At 37.2% G+C, this 12,155-nt stretch overlaps 2 protein-coding genes across 6 annotated transcripts in view; both read left to right on the top strand.

Moving 5' to 3' along the window:
* The window catches only part of LOC119595928 (cuticle protein 7-like), a 12,169-nt gene extending 11,434 nt beyond the window's left edge, over positions 1-735 (top strand). The window contains exons 2-3 of the mRNA XM_037945109.1: positions 237-323; positions 424-735. Of these exons, the coding sequence (XP_037801037.1) occupies positions 237-323; positions 424-735 (399 nt within the window). The remainder of the gene's footprint in view (positions 1-236; positions 324-423) is intronic.
* Positions 736-2,784: 2,049 nt separating this feature from the next.
* LOC119595868 (cuticle protein 7-like) lies at positions 2,785-11,470 on the top strand. 5 transcript variants are annotated; one of them, XM_037945073.1, is made up of 3 exons: positions 2,785-2,825; positions 2,988-3,074; positions 3,181-3,591. In XM_037945073.1, exons 1-3 carry the CDS (start codon positions 2,814-2,816, stop codon positions 3,526-3,528), a joined length of 447 nt encoding a protein of 148 aa, XP_037801001.1. In that variant the 5' UTR covers positions 2,785-2,813; the 3' UTR covers positions 3,529-3,591. The 5 variants fall into 5 exon arrangements, with proteins under 5 accessions (XP_037801001.1, XP_037801017.1, XP_037801026.1 ...); XM_037945089.1 differs by lacking the exons at positions 2,988-3,074; positions 3,181-3,591 and adding exons at positions 10,888-10,974; positions 11,081-11,470 and having other exon boundaries at positions 2,802-2,825; XM_037945098.1 differs by lacking the exons at positions 2,988-3,074; positions 3,181-3,591 and adding exons at positions 6,122-6,208; positions 6,310-6,670 and having other exon boundaries at positions 2,811-2,825.
* Positions 11,471-12,155: the final 685 nt, after the last annotated feature.

The raw sequence follows: 12,155 nt of genomic DNA, 5'->3' as shown, positions 1-12,155 counted from the left end.
ATTTCGGGGGTCAGGCTGCCGGATATAAACCACGGTCTGTTCTAGTATTACACTCGTCTACTTCACCATCAGTTCACTGTGAAACCTTACCTTTCATACTCCATAATGTTTACCGCCCAAGTCAAATATATTAGTTTACACACATACTATACATGTAGTGTGCTTGTGTGTGTGCAGTTGCATGTTCTATATCACATTTGTATTTTCAAAACTTTAAAGTTTATGCCTAATTTCAGACCGTCCTCGCTCTCGCCCTTGTGGCCGTAACTTTAGCTGCTCCTTCACAGCCTTCCAACGGATATGCTCCTCCTGCAACCTACGACGTAAGATTCCTATACTAATAACTGTATACATATATCTCATGAAGATACAAAACGTTGTTAATGTTCATATTTGATACGTATTAATTTCATTTTTCTTTAGGCTCCTGCCAAGTACGACTTCAACTATGCCGTTAAGGATGACTACTCCGGAAACGACTTCGGTCACCAGGAAGCTCGCGACGGTTACGATACTCAGGGTTCTTACTACGTTCTCCTTCCCGACGGTCGTCTGCAGAAGGTCGCCTTCACTGTCAACGGCGACTCTGGCTACGTGGCTGAGGTCAGCTACGAGGGTGAAGCTCAGTACCCCGAGTACAAGCCCGCCCCAGCATACAAGCCCACCCCCGCTTACAAGCCCGCCCCTGTTTACAACTCCGCCCCTGTTTACAACTCTGCTCCTGCTTATGCTTAAATGAAACAATGTTGAGTATACACTGGATGACTATTTATTAATTAAACAAAAATTCTATCATCATTCATTTTTGTTGCCTATCCTAAAAGACTGCTAGGTTACATTTACATACATACATATATATATATATGTATATACATATATATATATATATATATATATATATATATATATAAAACAAGTCAAATACAGTTGTAAAGTTATATTCAGCCTTCTACATCGCCCCGTATGAGTGAATTTAAGCAAGAGTAACAGGCAGTTTTATGAACTGCCAATGACACTGCAATAACAGGAAACTCATAATTTAGAAATAGTGAAATAGTGCGCAGACAAACATAATTTGAAATGTCTTCTGAAATCTTAGATATATAAATTGCTGCTATCTGTAACTATAGGCTTCTAAGTGAAAGCAAAGCGAAAAAAATGTAAAACTCATCATTGCAGAAACATCTGTGCGTACAGATGAAAACTTGATGATGATTCCTACATCGATTCCATCTTCCACCACTAACAAATATTGTGAGCTGTTTGAAGTAACTTCAAGAGCTGTTTATAACATTAGCTATATAAAGAATACTATAGCTACCCTCAATGGGATGTGCAACGAAAAAACAACCATGAACTTGAGTTCCGTACGGTCCTAAACGCCGGCAAGTTCGTCCTCCGCGTATATTATGCCATTTGGCATACATCAGTTATGCGAAAGTCCCTTGTTAGTATTATCATTATTATCAGCATCATTAAACAGCATTAAATTCAGTACCTCAATCACCCTGCTCCCATACACACATCAGTTATGCGAAAACTCATTGTTAGTATTATTATTATCATCATGATTGTCATCATCATTAAGTAAGATTAAATTCAATATCTCGACCACCCTACTCCCATACTACTCTCATAAGGCATTGCCGCGAATTCTCTTCATAAGTTCTGGCCATGATACCATAATGAATGTATGAAAGGCAGAACCATCTAATTTTAGATATTTTGTAGTTGGAAATATGTCCATAATTCTCAGGTATTACAATTAGTCTTATTAAGTTTGGATCTAGCAATATTCAGTGGATCAGAATCGTTTAACCTAGGCGATGCAAAAAAAGGACATGCATATCAAATATACTTCAAGTCTGCACCCTGGCCATTGTAATCAGAGTTTCCAAGATTCATGGGTTCATGGCTGCTCCCATACGTGATTAGATGTTTAAGCTTAACTGCATAGATAAGGCAACTGAAATAACATAATGTTAGAAAAAAAAATAATAAATAAAAAAATGACGGTCCTTGTCAAATCATTTCTTGTTCCATTATATGTCCTTTTACCTCCCTCTCCTTCTCATTTTGGGTTATCTGTCTATCTTTTCATTTTTCTATCATTATCTATATACATAGAATATTAACACGCTCGTATGTCCATATGCATGTAACTATATAGGTGTGTGTATGTGTGTATGTGTGTGGTGTGTGTGTGTGTGTGTGTGTGTGTGTGTGTGTGTGTGTGTGTGTGTGTGTGTGTGTGTGTGTGTGTGTGTGCGTGCGTGCGCTCGTGTCTGCGTGTTTTATATAATATATATATATATATATATATATTATATATATATATATATATATATATATATATATATATATATATATATATATATATATATAATATACAAGATTTTCTTGTATTTTGACGTTGAACATTAACCGGTATGCTGATTTAGGAACGAAAAATATAAAAAGTGCTACTACAAGAGGATAATCACAATGGTCTTTGTGAAAGCACTATTAACTTCAATATTGTTATTGTTCTTTATATAGCTTCATCTTTATATTTACACACATGCATGTATATGTGAGAGAGAGAGAGATTCATAAAATAGGGTGAAATCAAAATCACACACGGATTCAATAGATTCGATAAAGACTATCATTCTCATTTCGAACAACGGAAACTACTTACGTCTTCCCCTACCAAGGTAAAGGTTGGTTACTGGAGGGAAAGGGAGGGGCGGAGGGCGTGTCTTTTTCTGTCACGAGTATAAAAGCCAACTGCTCAATGTTCTGAGTATCACACTCGATCTACCTTCACCATCATGTTCACTAAGGTGAGAATCCCTTATCCTTTTCATAATGCATAATGTTTACCGCCCAAAGGCAAATATATTAGTTGACACACATACACACACATGTATGTATGTGTGCGGGTGCATGTACTATATTACATTAGTAATTATTTTCAACACTTTAAAATTTATGCCTAATTTCAGACCGCCCTCGCTCTCGCCCTTGTGGCCGTAACTTTGGCTGCTCCTTCACAGCCTTCCTACGGTTATGCTCCTCCTGCAACCTACGACGTAAGAAAAACTTTCCTATACCGATAACTCTATACATATATTTCATCAAGATACAAATCGTTCCCAATGTTCATGTCTGATGCATATTATTTTCACTCTTCTTTAGGGTCCAGCCAAGTACGACTTCAACTATGCAGTGAAGGACGACTACTCCGGAAACGACTTCGGTCACCAGGAAGCTCGCGACGGTTACGATACTCAGGGTTCTTACTACGTTCTCCTTCCCGACGGTCGTCTGCAGAAGGTCGCCTACACTGTCAACGGCGACTCTGGCTACGTTGCTGAGGTGAGCTACGAGGGTGAAGCTCAGTACCCCGAGTACAAGCCTGCTCCTGCCTACAAGCCCGCCCCTGCTTACAAGCCCGCCCCTGCTTACAAGCCCGCCCCTGCTTACAAGCCCACCCCTGCTTACAAGCCCGCCCCTGCTTACAATCCTGCTCCTACCTATGCTTAAATGAAACAAACTTGAATATACATTTGATGACTATTTATTAATAAAACGAAAATTCTATTACCATTCATTTGTATTACCTATCCTAAAAGATTGTTATATATATATATATATATATATATATATATATATATATATATATATATATATATATATATATATATAATCTAAATAGCAAGTGATTTCAAATACTTACATTTGTGAAGTTATAATCAGCCACCCACATTACTCTGTATGAGTGACTTTGGGTACGATTAACAGGCGATTTTATGAACTGCCAATTATGCTGCAAATACAGGAAGCTTAATCATTTAGAAATAGTGAAATAGTGTGCAAATAAATATAGTTTAAAATTTCTGAAATTTTAGATATATAAACTGCTGCTATCTGTAACTAGAGGCTTGTAAGTGAAAGTAAAAGAGAAAAAATGTAAAATCGATCATCGCAGAAACATCTATATGTACGAATGAGAACGTGATGATTCCCATATTGAATTCATCTCCCAACGCTCTAACAAATATTGGAGTTGTTTGAAGTAACTTCAGAGGCTGTTTATACATAATACTATAGCTGTTCTCAGTGAGATGTGCACACGAGGAAATAACCATTAACTTGTGTTGCGTACTGTCCAAAACGACTTTCCACAGGTAAGCTCGTCTCCGTATATTTTGCCATTTGGCACTCTTGGACACATCAGTTATGCGAAAACTTCTTGTTCGTATTATCATTATTATTATTATCATGATTATCATCATCATTAAGTAGCATTCAACTTAATATCTCAACCACCCTAATCCCATACACGGGTATGCCATCGGTAAGTCTGCCACGAAATCTCTTCATAAGTTCTGGCCATGATAACCATAATTTCATTTGAGATATTTTGTAGTTGGAAATATGCCCATGCTCCTCAAGTATCACAGTTACTCTTATTAATTTTGGATTTTGCAATATTCGGGGGATCAGAATCGTTTCACCCAGGCGATAAAGTAAAACAGGACATGAAGAGCAAATATATCTGAAGTCTGTGCCCCGGCAATTGTAATCAGAGTTTCCAACATTCAAGGATTCGTGGTTGCACCCATACGTGATCAGATCCTTAAGCTTAAATGCATAGATAAGGCAACTGAAATTACCCTATGTTAGAAATAGATAAATGCCTTTGTCAAATTCTTTCTCGTGCTATTATACCTCCCTCTCCTCCTCTGTCTTTGGCTATTTGTCTCTTTTCATTTATCTATCTGTATACATCTACATAGGTCCATAAACACACGCTTATGTTCATATGCCTGTGTATGTATGTATATGCATGTATCTATGTCTTTTGTGTGTGTGTGCGCTGTATGAATATACATATATATACATATATGTGTATGCATACACACACATACATGTATGTATGTATATATATATACATGTGTGTTTATATACACATATTATATATATATATATATATATATATATATATATATGTGTGTGTGTGTGTGTGTGTGTGTGTGTGTGTGTGTGTGTGTGTGTGTGTGAATGTGTGTGTACATATATATACATATTTGGGTGTATGTATGCATATCCATACATATATATATAAATATATATATATACATATATGTGGGCGCGCGCGCACACACACACATATATATATGTATGTGTGTGCATATATATATGTGAATATATATGTATGTATTACATATTACACATATGCGTGTGTACGCGTGTGAGTGTGTGGGTATGTATTTTCATATATGTATATATATACATATATATACAATTTGGGTGCATATCAATACATATATTTATACATATATCTACGTGTGTTTGCGTATCCGTGTGTACACAGCATGTACATTAATGTATGTATTAACCTTACCCACTACACATTCAATCGTTTCTGCCGATTTTAATGGCTACACTTTTAGGATTAGTCTACCCACTCATTATGTATGTAGTTCATTTCACTCACATACACACATGCATCCATGCACACATACATATACAGTATATATGTGTATATATATATATATATATATATGTAAATCTACACACACAACACACACACACAAATATATATGTGTTTGTGTGTGTGTGTGTTTGTGCTTGTGTTTGCGTGTGTGTGTCCATTTATAGTTATGGACTTATTTACCATAGGCATAAACATTTCCTTTCTAATCTCTACTTCTCAGTGTAAAAAAAAAAATGACCGGCACGATTTTACTTCATCAAACGAATTTTGTCCAAATCAACCTCAATCACACCTCAACTCATCAACTCCTTACCTTCACCCATACCAAGGTTAAGGTAGGTAACAGAGGGAGAGGGAGGGACTAAGGGGCGTGTCTGTGAGGGACACGGAGTATAAAAGGCACCTGAGCCTAGTTCGAAACATCACATTTGATCCATCCTCTTCATCATGTTCACTAGGGTAAAAGATCTTTATCATAGTCGTTTTGTCAAAATGCAGGAGTTTGTTGATGCTTTTTTCCCATTTGGTTATACATGTCTAAACATCTTTATATATACATATACACACATGTATATCTATATGCATGTATAGATAGACTGATAGATAAAACAGTTAATTATTGAGTTCATGTTTCAGGCCGTCATCGCTCTCGCCCTTGTAGCCGTCACTCTGGCTGCTCCTTCACAGCCTTCCTATGGATATGCTCCTCCGGCAACCTATGATGTAAGCTCAATTGCTATAAATTAAGAACTTGGTTTCTTATCCTATAAATGAACTGTATATTATTGGTTCTATTCGACACATATTAATTCGATTTTCATTAGGCTCCCGCTAAGTACGACTTCAACTACGCCGTGAAGGACGACTACTCCGGCAACGACTTTGGTCACCAAGAGGCCCGTGACGGATACGACACCCAGGGATCTTACTACGTCCTCCTTCCCGACGGTCGTCTGCAGAAGGTCGCCTACACTGTCAATGGCGACTCTGGTTACGTGGCTGAGGTCAGCTACGAGGGTGAAGCCCAGTACCCCGAGTACAAGCCTGCTCCTGCCTACAAGCCTGCTCCTGCCTACAACCCCGCCCCCGCTTACAAGCCAGCCCCTGCCTACAAGCCTGAACCTACATACGCCTAAATTAAACCAATATTTACAAGGAATATTTATTAAACGAAGCCTATCAAAAGTCGTTTCTATATTTTATCCTTCAGAATAGTAAGTTGAAGGTAGTGCGGGCGCACGCGCGTGTGTTTGTATGTGTGTGTGTCTGTGAAATCTGATATATTCGGGACGGAATCAAATTATTTGACATGCTTCTTGATGCCAAATAAGCCTATTGCAGAACTGCCTGTTTTCATCAACTATATCCAATAAGCCAAAGCTATTCAATAAATTCAACTGGTCGTTTTTATTGGCTCTGTGATATGTAGAAATACATTAGAAAATCATGCTTTCTTTATCTTTTAAAGACTGTTTGTTCATTCAGTCAATAGATAAATCAGCTTCATAGATACATAAATCAGCTATATTCAATATATATTCAACAGATGAATCAGATATATTGTAGAAGGAACAACAAACAAGAAATTTGCGAATTGTCGATATTCGTGCATCACTTTCCCTGTAACATGGCTATTCTTATAAGCAAAACTTTTTTCCCTTTTTCTTATTTGGGAGCACATTGTACTTGTTTATGCAACCCCTTACCCTCGGCTGTTCAGCAAGATATACTTTCCGTAATATGATGATACATCGTTACTCTATATGTCTGTATATATATACTCACCTTAATGTGTACTTGGCTCTTTTATGGGTCTAAATGACTCTTTCCTTAACTGGTGCAATCTCGAATTAGTGGATGTCACATCTAACATGTGAAAAAGATATATTTGTTATTTTCATTTATCCATAATTGTGTTTGTGCGTGTATTTGTGTGTGTGTTCAATTTATCATAATACATACAGATCAACCTACTAACGTTCTTGATGAATTAAAAGTATGTGTCGGAGTTCAAACCGATTTCAAACTTAGCAATTCTTCCACTTTTTACCATCTATATTTTATTGATCTTTTCGGTATACCTACCCTGTGGTGTTGCCGAAATCCAGTTTTATTTGTCAATTCTAGCCAACCTTATACAATAAGGAAACAATAGGAAATAAATATCTCAGGGAACGGCATACGAACTCACACTTCATTCATCGGTAATTAAGGTATGCTACTCACTTTCGCCGTCGCCAAGGTGAGAGGTCGGTTGGACAGTGGAAAATGGAGTGGCTGAGGAGAGTTTACGAGAGTCACGCTGTATAAAAGGCAACGGCTCGACGTCTGATGCATCTCAGTCGATCTGTCTATTTTCAACATGTTTTCCAAGGTAGGAATCGAGTCTAAGTGAGAATATTATATAAGCATATGCATACGTTCACACACACAGATGTGTTTATATAAGTATGTATGTATTTGTATATATCATGTTATACATTATGTATTATATTCATTCATACATAATATACTGTATCCATTGTATATTTAATATTTTTCCCTATTTCAGACCGCCGTCGCTCTCGCACTTGTGTGCTCCTTCACAGCCTTCTTACGATTACTCTCCGGCATCCTATGATGTAAGCAATAGCTTACTTTCTAAGGATTTTTGTACTTATATCTGCTTAGTGAAAGCTTAATTTAGAATTTCTTATTGTTTAACTCGCAAACTAATTCTAAGTACGACTTCAGCAACGCTGTCGACAACTCACCTACACTACCAACGGCGACTCTGGCTGCGTGGCTCAACTCAACTAGATCTAATTATTACACGTTGGGTATTGGGCACGGATTAGGGTTAGATGTTTAGATTCTACATGACATTTAATCATCCTTAACAGAAGGAACGACTACGAACACGGGTGAAGAAGTACATGTATAAAGAGATTTCCTAGAAAATGGTAAGCCATTCAGAAAATAATGCCAGGGTAGGTCATATTTTTGTCTCATAACGGTGTTATGAGTGGACAGTATTCGTGCTCCTATGTGCCTGAGAGTGTATATAAGTGTAGGTATGTACATGCATTCTATGGAAGTACCATTCTCAGAAGTGTAATTGAGATGTGTATGTGTGTGTGCTTACGCAATTACCAGAATATGAACTCATCAATTAGTTTATCTATTTACATATTACTATCAGCAGCAGACCTTATTATTCCCCAGTAGGAAAAAATCCTCTCCTAATTGAGGTGTATCGTGTTAGGGGAGGGGGAATTTAGTCGGGACGCTATTAATATATCCTCATAGCATGATTGAACCTATATAACATGTCCTTTGTAAAAGCAATATGCAAGGCTACTCTTCACGTCATTGCATTCTTCTTGAGCAGGTAATTCATGTTTAGGAGGAAAAACAGCCGACATTTCTAGCACCTACTGGTCAGGTTTATGTTTGCGGGAAGGGGAAGGGGAAATAATTTACTCGGGAAGATACTATTAAGCCTTTACGACACGGTTGAACCTATTCAGTATGGCCTTACCGACCGTATTGGGTATACTTCTGAAGTAAAATACACAAACACACACACAGATGTGTGTCTGTATGTGTGTGTATGTGTGTGTGTGTATGTGTGCGTGTGTGTGTGTTGTATATACATATCTACATATATATGTACATGTGTGTGTGTGTGCGCGCACACACACACGCACGCACAAACACACTACGATGGTGAACCTCGGTACCCCTTGCCTATGCTTAAATGAAACAAACTTGAATATACATTTGATGACTATTTATTAATTAAACGAAAATTTAACACAATACGTTGTTATTACCTATCCTGATAGATTGCAAGGTTATATTTACATATATATATGTGTGTGTGTGTGTGTGTAATCTAAACACGCCATTTCAAATCATTACAATTGTGAAGTTATAATCAGCTTCCTACATCGCCCCGTATAAGTGAATTTAGGCATGAGGAATGGGCGATTTTATAAACTGAAAATAACATTGCAAATACAGGGAGCTCATCATTAGAAATAGTGAAATAGTGTGCAGACAAACAGTCTAAAATGTCTATCGAAATCTTAAACATATAAGTTGCTGCTACGTGTGAATAGAGGCTTCTTAGTGAAAGCAAAACCGAAAAAAAATGTAAAACTCATCATTGCAAGTCCTGAACGACCTGCCGGCAAGTTCGTCTCCGCATGTGTTTTGCCGTTTGGCTCTGTCCGACACACATCAGCTATACGAAATTTTATTTGTAGTATCACCATTATCAACATTATCATTTCAGTATCTTAACCACCCCACTCCCATACACTGATGTGTCATTGGTAAGTCATTGCCGTGAATTCTCTTCATAAGTACTGTCCATGACAACTTTAATGAAAGTATGTAAGGCAGAACCATCTCATTTAAGATATTTTGTAATTGGAAATATGACCATGCTTCTCAAGTATCACAATTACTCTTATCAATTTTGGATATAGCAATATTCAGCGGATCAGAATCGCTCCATTCAGGCAATGCATTTTAAATCAAATAAACATTTGATTAACATTATAAAACCATAGCATTTTGCTGCAACTGTAATTTGTGTTAAGAGATAAGACATCGTACGGTGGGAGGAAATTTTGATGGTTCAAAACTAATTGTAATATTCTCTTGTATTTTAACCTTGAACATCCTTTGTGATCATTAACCTGCAAGCTAATTTAGGAACAAAAAATAAAAAAAGTGCTACTACAAAAAGGAGAATAATCATAAAAATCTTTGTGAAAAGATACACTTAAATTTTGCAGTCTTCCTTGCTCATCAAAGGCCACTGCGCTGCTTGTCGCAGTCTGATATTAACACCTTATATGTTATGTTGTGGAGACAATATGAGTTTGCTGTGTCATTTCTAACTGTAAAGAAAAGAAACGACAATAAACAGGAATAATTGCTGCTTAAAAAGACGCTCCGTCTATCTCTTTATCACAAATTATCTTTATATATCTTCATTTTGTGTGTGTGAGAGAGAGAGAGAGAGAGAGAGAATCAGAAAATAAGGTGAAATCAAAATCACACACGGATTAGATAGATTCGACAAAGACTATCATTCTCATTTCGAACAACGGAAAGTACTTACGTCTTCCTCTACCAAGGTAAAGGTTGGTTACAGGAGGGAAAGGGAGGGGCGTAGGGCGTGTCTTTTTCTGTTACGAGTATAAAAGCCAACAGCTCGATGTTCTGAGTATCACACTCGATCTATCTTCACCATCATGTTCACTAAGGTGAGAATCCCTTATCCTTTTCATAATGCATAATGTTTACCGCCCAAAGTCAAATATATTATGTATGTAAGTGTGTGGGTGCATGTACTATATTACATTAGCAATTATTTTCAAAACTTTAAAATTTATGCCTAATTTCAGACCATCCTCGCTCTCGCCCTTGTGGCCGTAACTTTGGCTGTTCCTTCACAGCTTTCCTACGGATATACTCCTCCTGCAACCTACGACGTAAGAAAAACATTCCTATACCGATAATTTTAGACATATATTTCATCAAGATACAAATCGTTACCAATGTTCATATCTGATACATATTAATTTCACTTTTCTTTAGGCTCCTGCCAAGTATGACTTCAATTATGCCGTGAAGGACGATTACTCCGGAAACGACTTCGGTCACCAAGAAGCTCGCGATGGTTACGATACTCAGGGTTCTTACTACGTTCTCCTTCCTGACGGTCGTCTGCAGAAGGTCGCCTACACTGTCAACGGCGACTCTGGCTACGTGGCTGAGGTCAGCTACGAGGGTGAAGCCCAGTACCCCGAGTACAAGCCTGCTCCTGCCTACAAGCCCTCCCCTGCTTACAAGCCCACCCCTGCTTACAAGCCCGCCCCTGTTTACACGCCCGCCCCTGCTTACAATCCTGCTCCTACCTATGCTTAAATGAAACAAACTTGAATATACATTTGATGACTATTTATTAATTAAACGAAAATTCTATTACCATTCATTTGTATTACATATCCTAAAAGATTGTTATATATATATATATATATATATATATATATATATATATATATATATATATATATATATATATATATAATCTAAATAACATGTGATTTCAAACACTTACAGTTGTGAAGTTACAATCAGCCACCCACATTACCCTGTATGAGTGACTTTGGGCATGAGTAACAGGCGATTTTATGAACTGCCAATTACACTACAGATACAGGAAGCTCATCATTTAGAAATAGTGAAATAGTGTGCAAACAAACATAGTTTGAAATGTCACCTGAAATATTAAATATATAAACTGCTGCTATCTGTAACTAGAGGCTTCTAGGTGAAACAAAAGAGAATAAATGTAAAGCATCATTGCAGAAACATCTGTCAGTGCAGATGAGAACTTAATGATGATTCCCATATTGATTCCATCTTCCAACGCTCTAACAAGTATTGTGACTTGTTTGAAGTAACATCAGAAGCTATATACATAATACTATAGCTGTCCTCATTGAGATGTGCGCACGGGGAAATAACTATTAACTGGAGTTGCGTACGGTCCTAAACGACTCTCAGCCGGCAAGTCCGTCTCCGTATATTTTGCTATTTGGCACATCAGTTGTGCGAAAAAAAAAATTTCCGTATTATCATTATTATTTTCATGATTATCATCATCATT

The sequence above is a fragment of the Penaeus monodon genome, chromosome 3, assembly GCF_015228065.2.
Source record: "Penaeus monodon isolate SGIC_2016 chromosome 3, NSTDA_Pmon_1, whole genome shotgun sequence".
NCBI lineage: Eukaryota > Metazoa > Arthropoda > Malacostraca > Decapoda > Penaeidae > Penaeus > Penaeus monodon.
Note: the sequence above shows the minus strand (reverse complement) of the source record. Positions and strands in the feature narration are given on the sequence as shown.